The sequence below is a fragment of the Buteo buteo genome, chromosome 1, assembly GCF_964188355.1.
Source record: "Buteo buteo chromosome 1, bButBut1.hap1.1, whole genome shotgun sequence".
Lineage (NCBI taxonomy): Eukaryota > Metazoa > Chordata > Aves > Accipitriformes > Accipitridae > Buteo > Buteo buteo.
The window spans coordinates 59,016,688-59,031,795 of NC_134171.1; the positions used below are offsets into that span (position 1 = coordinate 59,016,688).

Genomic DNA, 15,108 nt, shown 5'->3' on the forward strand with positions numbered 1-15,108 from the left:
AACATCTGTGTAACATCGTTTATCACAAATCCAACAGAGAAGAAAAAGATAACTGGACATTTCCAACTAATACCTTTTGTCCAGGCCGTCCAGATTCACCAGGTTCACCCTAAAAGAAAAGAGATGAAAGACATGAGATCTGATAAAATGAACTAAAAATAGAGCTGGGGAAAACCATAACATTAACAGTACCCACAATGTCTGTGACACTACAAAGTAACACAGACCAACCACCCCTATTCTCCCTGTACAAGTGCTTTAAAACTAAATTACCTTAATTCCTGCAGCAGAAGAACCGGGGTCACCCTGATACAAAATCCACAAGAAATAATCACACTTATTACATATACAGTTTTTCAGGAAACAGATATAACAAAACATGCAAGAGTATAGCAAGATTATATAGCAAAATAATTATATAGCAAGATTACCTGTTCTCTGTGCTGCTACATAGGAATTTACCCAATAAATTAGATCAGTGTGATTCAGAAAAAGAACAGTATTGTTTTCAAGAACTTGCAGAGAGATTTAGTTTCACTCATCCAAACAGCATAATAGTTAACCTCAAATTTCACAACTAATAATGTAGATGTAATAATTGCAGATTTTGTATAAATGTACTTTATAAAGCCAGAAGATGGGACATGCTTTGACATCTCTAAATTGCTGATATACATTAAAAATAATTTATTGCCATTTACAAAGAATATGAGCAATCTTTTTGACCTAATTCTACAGATGGCAAGTATTGGGTCTCAACTGACAAAGGTTTTTGTGCTAATGAAGGTTTGCCTTGAAAAAAAAGCCCAGTGACCTATGTGTTTATCCCCACCGGGACAGGTCACAGCTCTATTTCCACAGCTCTTCAGCATATTTAAACTGACAGTTTAATGCAGTTAAGTGTTATACTTTACAGGATGAGAGAGCCATAGTAATTTACGTATGCAGAAAAGGTCTCTTTGGAGGAGGCATATAGCATTCAAAAAGTTTTGCCTGTGTTTTGCTGGGTTGACTGGATTTGATAGGCAGTGATACGCACAAGGGCAGAGGATTGTGAGTGACCTGAAGTTTTGGGCTTGTGTGGCACAGGTTTTTTGGTAGTGGGGAAGGGGCTGCAGGGGTGGCTCCTGCGAGAAGCTGCGAGAAGCTTCCCCGGCTCCAAGTCGCACCCGCCTCTGGCCCAGGCCGACCCAAACAGTGATGGTGGTAGTGCCTCTGGGAGAACAGATTTAAGGAGGGGAACCTGCGGTGAGTGGGGGGATTGGGATGTGAGAGGAACCCCTCTGCAGACCCCGAGGTCAGTGCAGAAGGAGGGGAGGAGGTGTGCCAGAGGAGGGGATGCCCCTGCAGCCCCTGGTGAGACGGCAGGCTGTGTCCCCCAGCCCATGGAGGGGAGCGGGGGAGCAGATGCCCACCTGCAGCCCGGGGAGAGAGGAGCCCACGCTGGAGCAGGGGGATGACCCCCGAAGATGGCTGTGACTCCATGGGAAAGCCCACGCTGGAGCAGTCTGTGACTGAAGGACTGCAGCCCATGGAAGGACCCATGCCAGAGCAGTTCGCGCAGGACTGCAGCCCATGGGAAGAACTCACATTGGAGAAGTTTGTGAAGGACTGTCTGTCTCCCATGGGAGGGACCCCACGGTGGAGCAGAGGAAGAGTGAGGAGTCCTCCCCCTGAGGAGGAAGGAGCGGCAGAGACAAGGTGTGATGGACTGACCCCAACCCCCATTCCCTGTCCCCCTGTGCCACTGGGGTGACGAGGTAGAGAAAATGGGGAGTGGAGTTGAGCCAGGAAGGAGGGAGGGGTGGGGGGAAGTTGTTTTAAGATTTGGTTTTACTTCCCATTATCCTTGTTTTGATTTGACTGGTAGTAAATTAAATTGATTTTATTTCTTCCCTAAGTTGAGCCTGTCTTTCACCCATGACCATAAGTGGTGAGTGATCCCTCCCAGTTCTTGTCTTGACCCACGAGCCTTTCTTTATATTTTCTCCTCATCCCGCTGGGGCTGGGGGTGGGGAGCGAGCGAGCAGCTTTGTAGTGCTTTGTTACTGGTTGTTCTTAAACCATGACACCTGGCCAAGGAAGCTTTTAGCTCCCAGTTTTGTACAACTGTCACAGGATCCTTAAAATTCTTGTATACTCTGCTGCATTTTTTTTTTCTTAAATGACATGCCAAACAAAAATGAAAATAACTAAATTAATGAAAAGTTTGCTAGTCAAACTACATGCTGTTGAAGATGGCTAGAGTGCTTATATTTGAAGAACTGTCTCATTATTGGTTATTCAAAATAAATTTGGACTGTTCACTGAAAGTAACAGGTTCCTACACAGTAGCAACTTCAAGCTCCCCAGCAACCTGCTAGCGATTTACATAGGTAGCATAGGAGCCAGAACTGTAATCCACTTTGAAGATGTATAAGCACAGTATAAATGCTTAATATTCTTTTTAGTAACATACAAATAGGGGATACCCATTCCTGATGGTTCAGCAAAGGTGCAGGAAGAGTTCTGTGAATGCCATAGTTTTAAAGTTGGTTTGGGTATGGGGGCTTTGTGGTAATAGTTTCATAAAATTAAATGGTAGCAGATAACATGCTCACTGCTCTGAAGAATAGGGATAGATTTCCTCTACACAGTTACTGCAGCTTGCTCTCGTGTGAACAAAACATAAAATTCAGTATTATGAAAGATTGATTCATGTTTGGAAACCTGAGCTGCTTCATTTTGATAGACGTGCATGAGTGATACTGCCGATATCCCTTACAAGCGTGTACAACTGCAAAGCCTCAAGGACTTTTTATAGCTATAAAGTGGCAAAGCAACTGGTAAGAGACATTCACCAGTTAAACATTTTAAAGGATAATGATACATATGGGGAAGATAAGACACAATATCTTTATAAACCACCTTCATGCAAGAATGAAAATTAATATGTGATTAAAGAAAAAGTTATGGTACAGCATGTTCTCAGTTCTCTGATGAGTCAGACAGTTTGGAAATGAAGAAATTTTAGCAGGGGAATATGCACACAGGAGGAGGATACTTGGTAATTTCTAGGGACCGAGGCTACAGTAGAAGAGTAAAAGCAAGAACTCAAGTCTGGCATTGACACTGTCTTCAAAGTAAGACAATTCAGCAAAGACAGTTTCTTTCTTAAGTCACAGGTCAAGAATTAGGCTACCAAGTCTGTATTTCTAAAAGCCACTAGGTACAACAGTTCAAAAAACAAAGCTATGTTAATGGCACAAACAGGAACCCATTCCTAAACCAAGTCTGAAACTGTTGTCACCTGATGTCTCTCACCATATAAACGAAAATTTAGTATTTATCTCACAGAAACATTAAGCTGCTGCTCTTCTATAAGATCTGGATCTTTTTTTTTTCTGGGTGGCAGATTGTGTTGCAGGCAGCAAAAATGGAGGAAAAATAATGAAAGTCAACTAAGTCACAGTTCTGCTGACTGTTGTAAAAATTACTGCAGCAGATTCTAGCCTCTTATGCTTAAAGCAATGCACTCCACACAAACAGCATACATTCCCATGTCACCACCCCACCTCTGAAACTTATGTGAAACCTGGAAGAAATGGGAGACTTCTGTATTATGAAGTTCAACAAGTTTATTGAAATTTCTTCAGATATAGCAATATAAGAAGTCTCCTGATGACCTATACTTTCCACAAGTTGATCCCAACTAGACTGCCAAACTGTTGAAAGCTCACACATAAATATTTAAAACATTATACTTGGGGAGAAAGGATTACCCACTGAAAGAATGAGAGAACTTTTTCTTTCCTTAAACAAGATCCCAAGCAGGGAGATGTGCGTACTGCAGACCACAGTGCAGTATGGGCATTCTAGTGGATACAAGCTCGCTCTCACAGTTGATAAAGTAGAAAAGCAACAAGTGAAGCTGCACTAGGCTTCCCAGAGAGATTGTAAACTTTGCATTTACTTGTTGCAGGACTATCTATCTGAACAACAATCTCATACTTGCTAAGAGATTATATTCTTGAATCACATAAAACTGGATCAAGATGATGTTAGTGGCATACATTGTGTAAGGAACTAAATAAGGTTCTTAAGACTTTCATCTGGGTTAACAAGCATGACTGCAGATAAAGTATTATTTAAATGAACTCTGGGAATCAAATAACTTGACTATTCTTAAATCTAATGTATACTTTTAATTGCTGATTTTAGAATATGCCCCATAAAATCCTTGTGTTCTTGAAAGCATAGCTTTACTCTGTCCAAATGATAGGACCTAAGAGATTTGCATACATTCCTTACCAGCTTGATAAATCCATCATAAATTTCTCCTTGCACTAAACTGATGTGAGTTGGTTAAGCAATTACACATATAGGGGTACAAGAAGAAATTTTTACGATTCTGCCCAAGTGTAGGCACTAAAATGAATGTTTTAAGAAGCATATGAGTTCCAAAGTGATGTCCAGAAAGGATCATTATGACTGACCCTTCTTCCTGTGCAACACAGGCTTTGCTCTGACTGCTAAAGACTATGACTTGTGTAAGTAAAGCACGTTTAAAAACTCAAGTTCAATTTTTTTTTTTTGCAGTGATGCAGCATGAGTATCACATAAAATAAATCAAAACTAAGTAAAATAAAATTTTGACGTCTGGTCTTTAGTGACTTCTACGACACGGTACTTTGTAACAATGAACCAACAAGGTATTAGGTGAGGTTATTGCTGACGTCACCTGGCAAAAAGATTTAAAACAAAATTTTTATCTTCAACTCTCAATTGTGCAGCTGGCAATTTGGAGGGAATTTACCTATCATGATACCATATTTTTTGTCACATATTGGTTTGGTCCCTCTTTTTGAGGGGAACACAGAAGGGGAAAAGTAAAAGGATATATCAGAAATAGCTATAACTCAGCAGACCTCGTTCCAACCGTCTGGCAGTTTGTGACCAAAGTTTCCGTATGATGCAAATTTCATCAGGGAGGACTGCTAAATAGAGACATGCTGATGTATCCTGTACTGAAGCTGCTGCTGTATAAAGTCAGGAATTTTATGCTTAATTGGATAGAACAGTAACATTTTTTTCTGCTGCTTATAAAAATAAACTCAATCAAATCACTCAGCTTCTTTACAAAAATAAAACAGTTTAAAATGCATTTTTCTTTTGATCAAATTCTTATTTTCATTAGCTGGTTATACTGTAAGCATGCCTAAAGCACACATTTTCTTCTCTACTAATAAGTAGAGTACCTTTTCTCCTGTGTCACCCTTTGGTCCATTTTCTCCAGCGTCACCCTATAATTAAAATACATATTATATTTTAATGCGTTTATGTAAGCACACGGCATGCAGAGAAGAGTCAGCATTCCGACATAATTAGCAAACTAATTTTGTTAATCAGATAGTCAGTCTCTGTATGACAGTTAGGAAGCATGGTTTATATAGCTGTTTTGTCTCATACAGTCTTCACTATAACTGTAATCCCTTTCACAGGCCCTCAAAACCCCCCACAAACTATCAAATAACTGCCTGTCAGTATAGTCTACAGACTTCCCCAGTTCACTGTCATTTAGCAAGGAAGGAATAATTTCGTGATGATTCAGCATTTTAAATTACCAGTACATATGTTTTTTTCCAACACAGAGACATTCGCATAAACGCATCTAATCAAATTCAGGTAACAGTTACACAACTCCAATACTTTTTATTAGGATTCTCAAGTAATTTATGGCATATACTCTCTGAGTCTGAAGTCATTCATGAACGGTTCACAAACTACAAAAACTTCACTGAATGCCACTCCTCCAAGGAGCCACCAAAATGATTGTTATATCTACATAAATTCTATACATTGTTTATTGTTAAAAAAGTGGTGTTCAGATAACACTTTTTCATGGCTGGGTAGACACTTTCTACTTTAAAAACAACTTTGTAAAGAAACAGTTTAAAAGATTTATCTATAAAAAGACCCAATTTCCTTTTTTAGTCACATAGCCATGTAAGTTGTCCAGACCACACCAAAAAGTCTTCTTTATATATGAAACTATAGGCCAAAAATTTCTGTGGGACATGAGGTTCATGTGAAGTGTAAGAAATATTTAAAATGCCAACAATACTGATAACTGTTGAGTCTAAGTATGCTAAAAAACATTCTAGCAGGTCTTAGTCAGATAACCGGTAGTAGTACTCAAATAACAATATTTATTCAGTATCTGTCATATTGCTCTGAGAACCTTGAAGTAAAATTCCATTCAGGGGACTTATAACAGAGACCATTTTGTATATCACAGTCACTGACACAATGGGAACTAGCTAACAATCTAGCAGCACTTAATTAAAGGGCTTGATGAAACATGGAAACACAAAACAGTAACTGTTAGGAATGTCATCCCAACTTCATTCAACATGATAAAGCATACTGAGGGCATTTATAATTGCGTTTTTTAGGAAAAAGGATGATTATAGAAAAATATCATGATTTTAAGTAACAGAAAATCAGTATATGTTAAAATTTATAGTTATTCCTCTTGTATCTGAAAACAAACAAAGGATTAGTGAATTTTTCAACAAATATAATTTTAACCAAAGTAATGATTTAATGAAAAGAGATTCCCAGTTACATACTTCTACGTGTGGGGTATATACTTTCAAGAATTCCCTGGATTATTTTTATGATGTGCTTTTCAAAATGTGAAATGAATTGCCTTTGCAAAGCATGCTTCCAGCTGCTATTACATGGATTTACACAGATCTGGAAGTGAAATTCAACTGCAGCTGCAAAGACATGGGTAAACATTTCTCAAGAGCAAATTGCACCAGAATATAGGCAACTTACTTTTTAAAAACATGTCTCAGCGTACTCGCAGAAGACGAGGCTGTGTACAGATTCCTATTCAAAACAAGGCTTATGCCATTTCTCAAACTGCCCTTGTACAGATGCAGAAGCTTGACTCTCACTCAGTGTGTACTCTCACACAGATGCTCCTACTGGCCACTCTCCCTGGATGAGCAGAACGACACCCGTGTTTTGCAGCATGGAGCTTGTCCCACCCCCTCATCTTGTCTTGGCATAACTGTGAATGTCAGAGAAGTAACTCCTCGCTAACTCATTGCAAGTCAGAGCACCGTTAGTGTACCATTTGTGCTGCTGGTACCTCTCCAGACACTCTATAGCCTAAGATCATCAGGGCAGATTCCCTCGCTCTTTCTTAAACTGATCCAAGCAAGAATGGAGGTCTTCACTTTTAGTATGTGGAGAACTGGTTACCCATAATCATTTAGAGTCTGTGCAGTTATCACTCTGTTACCTAATTGTTTTACTCTGCACAGGTGACAGAGCATTGAAACCAAGTTATGAGAAATGTGTGGATCTCTCATTTACTCCAACAGGCTGATCTTTTTCTGAGACTAATCATAGTTAGGATTAGTTGCACAGTTGCTCAACTGTGCAGCCTTTAACACATGACCACTGCTCTCTGTGACTAATCCCACTGCAGTAATCTCAGATCAGTAACTTCCATTAGTAGGTATTATTTGACACTCGTAAAGGCTGTGCAATGCCACTCAAGTTTTAGGTAGTAGCTGTATTTATTTCTTTTAAAACTACAAATCAGTGCATTGGCAATTCTCCAAGCAGTTCTCCAAAACAGAACCACCACAAAGGAAGTGAAACAGGTCTCACCTTTTCTCCTCTTTCTCCAGGGTCACCCTGATGAAAACAATTGGAGCAAAGAAATCGTAAGTTACTAACACAAGCAAAAATCAGAGTGTTAGTATTACTATCATTAATAATACCAACTGAATCATTAGTATGTCAGTTACTAACAATTATGTCACTACTGATGACATTGTCTCAGATGATAAAATCCAACAAGAAAATCTTCAATAAAGAATAAATGTGTAAATTTAATAGAACTCAACAGACAATAGATCTTCACCATAATTTTAAAAGCTTAATGATTTGCATTTAAAGGCTTTCCCCCTCCCCCTAGATTAAACCCTGACAAACAGGCATATGTCTTTGTGAAGTGGCCTGCCAGGACCTAGGTGAATCCTACATTTGGTTCTCCTTATTTTGGGAATGAACAAAGGCAAAATCCAAAGGCTGAATGTGAGGGGAAAGTCTCATAATTCGGTTAATGGCTTAGAAGGCTCCTCAGGAGAGACAAAATGCCTTAAGTGTCCTGAACTAACTCATAACTGATTCAGAGCAAAGAGCCTTTGGTGCTCCTTACATTCTCTGTAACAAAGAGATGGCTGCTTATAGCCATCCATTATTTTTCAAAATTGTAACTTGCTTGAAAAACTGGTTCAATGGCAAATGCACTTTTGCACACCAGCCTGACCCTGACAACTCATCTCTGCATTTCTGGCTCAGAAGTGCACTCTGGCTCATCTCTGCCCCTTCGGATGGCTGGCAGTTGCTAGGCAACTCAAAAACTACAGCTGTGAATACAAATTAAGCATCAACTGCCATAATTTGGCTTCTTCTGTATACAAAGTAAGAAAAGGTCATGCTCCCAAATGGGTTGTTTTCATTCCTGATGGACAAGCAGCCAGTCAGTAAATGTAAAGAGCCTGCCTTGCCTGTCTGTCAGCAGCAGCGTGATGCACAGAATCAGCTGAGGAGCACATGTGCACCAAAGACGCACGCTCGCAGCTGATGGGATTAGAATTTAGCACTACCCGTTCCAAGAGGCCTACAGATCCCATCATCTCGGATAAGGCGAGCTTTCTTTTAAATGAAGTTATCATAAGCTTTATGTTCTATTTGACTTGTTCAATATTAAAACAGCAGAACAAATTATTTAACAGTAAAATAAGTGCAAAGAGACATTCTTATGTAATTATGCTCCTAATGAGGCTTTTTGCTAACTTCCATAATAGCAGGATCGGCCCTCAAGACTTAACCCTGATATTTGTCAAAGAATTGACCACAGTAATTCTCGAAAAGAAGCCTGAAACTCATTGTAAGGAGCATAAACAAAGCCTTTCTAAAAAGGTCCCCAAATTCCCAAACACTTGCAGGCATATTGCATTCACTTGGCAGTGGATGCATATGCGTCACTGCCACTGACTGGAATTATACATGCACAGCAGAAGAATATGCTTCTTTATGGTGAAATGCGTAAAGCCTCTTACAGCACTGATCACTGGAGGGAGCAGATCATTAAAAGCCAGTCAGAATATAAACCCAAGTTGGAAAGCATGACTGTCATCTATACACGCACTCGCGTACTGTGTGCTTCTGTTTTTAATCCATTTCTAAAACCAACCTTAAGCCCTGCTGCTCCCTTCTCTCCTGCTATGCCAGGCAGACCAGGTTCACCCTAAAGGCAAAGAAAACAAAAGATGGGGTGAAGAAAGACATGATGAAGTATATTAACAGCATTTCCCCTACTGTCTCATGTTGGGTAAGTAATGATAAACAAAATTTAAACAGACTCTGTGGATATGTACTCCACAGTTGGGCACTAAAATGCCTTATTTCATCAGTTAGGGTGGATTAACTCTAATTAAATCCTGTATGGATAAGAAATAATTCTACTGAAGATAGCGGAAATACACAGATGTCAAACTAAACAGAAAACAGAACTGCGAGGGAGGTTGGAACTAGATGATCTTTAAGGACCCTTCCAAGCCAAACCATTCTATGATTCTACAATTCTGAAAAGCTGGCCGATTAACCTTAGGAGCATAGTCTTCCCAGCAAGACTGCCAATGCTTTCCTCTTCTCCACAACTTAGAAATGCTATGAGAAAGGCTTATCTTAAATGATTTTGACATTTGTGCTTCTGGTCTCATACAGAAGGCCGAGATAATGAAGAAAAATGACAAGAGTCCATTCCAGAAATGGAAGAGTTTGGAAGAACAGACAGCTTTTGAATTTTTTAAATATACCTTACTTGTCCATTTTTCATACTCTTATACTACTGGCTGAAAAGCAGATTTAAAAGATTTAAAAATTTTCAGCATTACATCAATATTCCAAATTTGGGGTATGTTTAATGGATAGTATATATATTCTTCCACAGTTCAAGGAGTCATAAATAATTTTCATAAGTCAATCAACAAATAACAATTATTTACAAACTCCTTTTTCCCCTCAAATTTAAGAACAAAAAACCCAATCAAACAAACAAACAAGAAAGAATATGAAACAAACCCTTAAAGACATTTCCTAGTGTTTATTTCCCAGATTTATGGAAAAAACACAGTTATTATTTGTTTTAGGTAAAATGATAAAGCAATGGTTAAACTTTATTGTAAAAGAACCAGGGGTGATGGTTTATTATGTAAAACCTGTGGAAGTATGTCTCAGTTTCACAAGAAATACCTATCATCTTCTTTGGTAACCCTCATGTACACAACTGCATTGCACTTCTGGGGCAGCAAAGCATGTTAAAATAACATCCAAAAAAAGATCTGAAAAAGCCTGCAACTACATTCTTCTGTAAAGCCTTTGCTATGTAAATGAATAAAAATGTGTAAAAGTTAAATACAATAGCTAACATAGTAATCAAATTAGATTATTGACATGTCAGAAACTCAGAGGAAAATTTTCATACAGCATTCAAACTTAGTAGACATGATGAACCAACCCTCTACTCTAAAGCTAGAGAGGAGTTAAGATAAAGGCTTGTTCCAAATGCAACAACATGTATCTTCGAATCCTCCATAAAAGCCTTCCATTAAGAAAGGACTTTTCTCTTTTTTTATTTCCACAGTCATATTTTAATCATAGATACATAAACTCCAATTCTCCATGAAAGCAGGGTCCATTCTATTTCTAAATTAGGTAACATGTTCATCAATTACTTTTTATATTCATCAAGAGTTGGACTACTTCAAAACATAAAACAAAACCATTGAGGTTCTAGCAAAACTCTAGTGAGGTATTTTCCAAGCCAGAGAAAAAGTGTTAGGTACCATTAAACTCACAGGGAATTAAATAGCCATTTGAGTCGGCCCTTTTCCAAGGCTCCTTTGTACGACAGTAGCTCTAAGGCTGATATAGTAGCACAGGCATTTGCTATATTAGTGGTCAGGATTCAAAGCTGTTGGGAGATTAGGCATAAGTGTCCTAAAGGATTGACCTAACGGCACTTGAAGAAAACTGCCAGTTGACAAAATGAAGCAGAAGGGACCAATGAATATGAACTTGTTTCTCCTCATCCCCACACCCCAAACAAGTTTGTTTCTCTCCCCTTCATTTTAAAACAGCTGCTGTCGGCTGACACTTTCAGGGGCTTAAAACTCTAATCAAAGGGTTGAAGTCCCAAGCTTGCACTTTCCTCCCAGGTTTACATATCAGTGCTATGAATGCACAGAGCTACTACTGTGACAAGAAGGAGACTGCAAAAATGGGACAAAGAATTATATGATTTTCTCTGGAAAAAAACGTGAAAACCTTAGGCTGTCACCCATAGTAAATCCCTATTAATACCAACAGTCTTGTTACTGACCTATATGCGACTTTCCTATGGCCAGCACTACACTTCTGGCAATGAAAGTACTAGTCAGAGGCACAGCAGAAATTAGCTCTGGGAATGGGAAAGATTGAAGGCAAACCTAGAAGGACAGCACAGAAATGCCCTTATGGCTTTATGCTTTTGAAGTGATTATCCTTCTGTTTCTAATGGCCAGAAGAACAGGGGCTAAAATAATTTTCTGTCATACCTACAATATTCCTTTCCCTATTTTAGAATCCTATTTTCTTGTCCATACAAGGAATCAGGGAGTAATAAGATGAAATAAAAATGTACAGCACGTAAGCTACTCTATATCCTACCCCTGGTGAACATTCCCAGTGCACAGGAAAACAAGCTTTGTGCCAGGGAGCCTCCCTTTTTCACGCTGCATGTCTTGTAGGCATCACAGTCTGGCTTTATGTGCAGATACGTTAACAGGTCCAATAAAGCCTAACCAACCAACCAAACACCCCCCCTCGCCCCCCCAAACCAAACCCAAAAAGGAGGAAAGCCTTCACAGACCTCCCATTGGTTAGGAAGTTCCAAAAGTAGTTATGAAGCAAAACAGCAGCTAACATTTTGAAGGCGAGTAGATTGATAGATCTTCCCTTGCTCTATACTAAAATACTGTGTTATTTTAGGAATATTGGTCCCAAAGGACAATTTTGATTCTTGGCATGAAAATTATAAACAATACTTCTGTTAGGAAGTATAGTTAATTACTTTCCTTCCATTTAATTTATTTACTTATTTATTAATCAAAACATATATTAAAACTGGAGAGCAAAATGCTCTATGAGTATGCTTCAGCGCCACAGGTCTGTGTTTTGGAGATGAATAAAAAGTATAGCTGTCCTTTAAAAGGCTGAAGACCATTACACTGCTGTTCAGAGAATGATGCATGCAAGGGAAAACTAGATATTCAACGTCATCTGATACAATAATTTCAATCAGACTGCTTTTCAACTTGGTAAAATGAAAGAAGCTATAAAACTAGATCCATATTTTTCACATTCAACAGGCCATGGTGTCTTTCCTGACTCATATTGCATTCTCTCTTTAATAGCACTGACAGCAAAAGTGTTAGGCTGCAAAAACAATTGTCTTCTGCACATCACCTAGCTTTCAAATTGAGACAGCATATTTTTTTTTTTTTTTTTCTTTCACAGAATCACAGAATGGTTGAGGTTGGAAGGCACCCCTGGAGATCATCTGGTCCAACACTCCCTGCTCAAGCAGGGTCACCTAGAGCTGCATGCCCAGGACCATGTCCAGACAGCTTTTAAATATCTCCAAGGATGGAGACTGTACAGCCTCCCTGGGCAACCTGTACCAGTGCTCAGTCACACTCACAGTAAAAAAAGTGTTTCCTGTTGTTCAGAGGGAACCCCCTGCGTTTCAGTTTGTGTCCATTGCCTCTGGTCCTGCCACTAGGCACCACTGAAAAGCGCTTGGCGCATCCTCTTTGCACCTTCCCTTCAGGTGTTTGACCACATTGATGAGATTCCCCCTGAACCTTCTCTTCTCTAGGCTGAACAGCCTCAGCTCTCTCAGCCTTTCCTCATAGGAGAGGTGCTCTGGTCCCTTCAACATCTTTGAGGCCCTTCGTTGGACTCTCCAGTATGTCCATGTCTCTCTCATACTGAGGAGCTCACAACTGAACACAGTACTCCAAGAGTAGCCTCACCTGTGTTTTTTCCCATTTAAAGAGCAACTTTGTCTATAGCATTTCTGATTTTAGGTCATAGCTTGCCTTTCTGCAGTCATGAACTCCTGAGAAATCAGGAGAAATCTCACTCAGAGACAGAGGGACTGGAATCACTAAAACACAACACGTTCTAAAACCTTCTAGTGCCTATGTAAAACACAACCCATGATCCCCATTAAAATTGTAATGAGGGCCACACTGCACCCTCACACAAGAAAAAGATGCAAGGCCCAGAGAAATTGTGCAAAGCCACCCTCAGAGTATCCCCTTGGAACTTTTCCCTGAAAGGGATGGACTGTGGGAAAGATGGTGTGGGGAGGTGTGAAATGTCTCAGTACTCAGTTTAAAGGAATTGTCACTAGCCCTTTCTGCCCTCCTCCTGCATTCTTATTCTCAGCTAGACTACACCACAGAAGCTGTGCCGTGCAATGAACATCATGTGGGACAACCATGATATACCATAACAAAAATAAATTCTCCCTACTGGCATTGAGATGTGTTATGATTTCCACATACTGTCTCAGCAATGTGGGGCTTAACTGACACTGTGATTGACAGAGAAATAGTCTAGTGGGATGCTGTGGTACTAGCACCACCTTTTCTGAATGTACTGTCTACCAAGGTTTTGCTGTACTTGTAAAAGCACTAACAAAATTACCAGATGCACAAATGTCATGCCCCAAACTGGTAAACCTGCAAATATTGCATCAGAAATACTCTTTAGGTAACAGTTAACTTCTGTTTCATATAAAGTTGGTTTCTCTTGCCTTTGAGTAACTGGACCAACCCCAAAAGAAGGATTCTGGTTTTTTGACATGACCCACTACACAAATAGACCATAAAATACTAGAAAATGCTAGAAAAGCTGCCTTTCCCCAAATTTCATGTAAAAACTATGTAGTACTAGAAGGTAATTCTCTAGCCTCTGGCATACTGCAAAAAAGGACACTGCCACTAGAAGCTTTGTAAGCACTTAAGTTCCCAGTTATTCACCACCAGCATCCAAATTTATTCAGATCCAGTTTGCTGAATTCACAAACGGTCTCTGAATGGTGGAAATAAAAATTTCCAGCAAATGTGCTATTGTTCTTTCACTTACCCCAAATCAAGCAGCTTAACTCAGCAGGAGTATAAATGTTCCAGTAATTTATTTGATGACCACTTACGCAGAAGAATGCTGCAGACACAGTCGGATTTTTTTGCTGTTGTTTATAACGCCGCAGAGAAATTGCAGGGTACCCATCAGTGGAATAATGACGGTGCATTTTCAAACAGATAACATTGCAATGTTGTGTTTGCTGTCAATAGTGGGAAAGTCTTTAACATGTTACAGGAGCTAATCTGTGGATGGGGAGCTGCCATTAACACCAATTAAGTTCCACATGTTAACCCCAAATGCCCTGCTGGGAGGACAGGCGCTTTGTTTCCTCAAAAGTAGCAGCACTCTAAACAAAGTAAGTTACTGTCACTACTGCAAAAAGGAGACTGTTCCATCAGCAAACTGCAATGTCAACGCATGACTGAGACTGAATGAGTTATGTAGAAGATCACCATTAGCTATTCAAAACCTTCTGATAATTTCCAGAACTGGCTTCAACAAAATGCTCTAAGACTCAGAAGTGTTTGGATTTTTCTTCCAATGCATATCAATTATCAGGGCAAACAAAATGCTAACATGCCAAGAATACACCTAACCAGCCATTCACTTCAGGAGTTTCAGGTAACTCAAAGAATAACCAGAAGGATGTTCCTCTGAACAGCATACCAGAACACCTTGCTTCAAGTCCTGGCACTCTCAAGCCTATATTAACTGTATAACTGTATTAACATTGATAGAATGTTTCTGTCTTTCCTATATTTGGGCAAAGAACATCCTTCAGCACCCCGCCCAATAAATAGATGTAGTAATTTCCTCAGATACTCTCACGGTAGCAGCAGTCTT

At 39.4% G+C, this 15,108-nt stretch overlaps 1 protein-coding gene across 1 annotated transcript in view; it reads right to left on the minus strand.

The window, feature by feature from the left end:
- COL25A1 (collagen type XXV alpha 1 chain) overlaps positions 1 to 15,108 on the minus strand; it is a 317,436-nt gene that overhangs the window by 50,747 nt on the left and 251,581 nt on the right. The window contains exons 13-17 of the mRNA XM_075032675.1: positions 9,263 to 9,316; positions 7,669 to 7,695; positions 5,238 to 5,282; positions 274 to 306; positions 74 to 109 (exon numbers count right to left, since the gene is read on the minus strand). Of these exons, the coding sequence (XP_074888776.1) occupies positions 74 to 109; positions 274 to 306; positions 5,238 to 5,282; positions 7,669 to 7,695; positions 9,263 to 9,316 (195 nt within the window). The remainder of the gene's footprint in view (positions 1 to 73; positions 110 to 273; positions 307 to 5,237; positions 5,283 to 7,668; positions 7,696 to 9,262; positions 9,317 to 15,108) is intronic.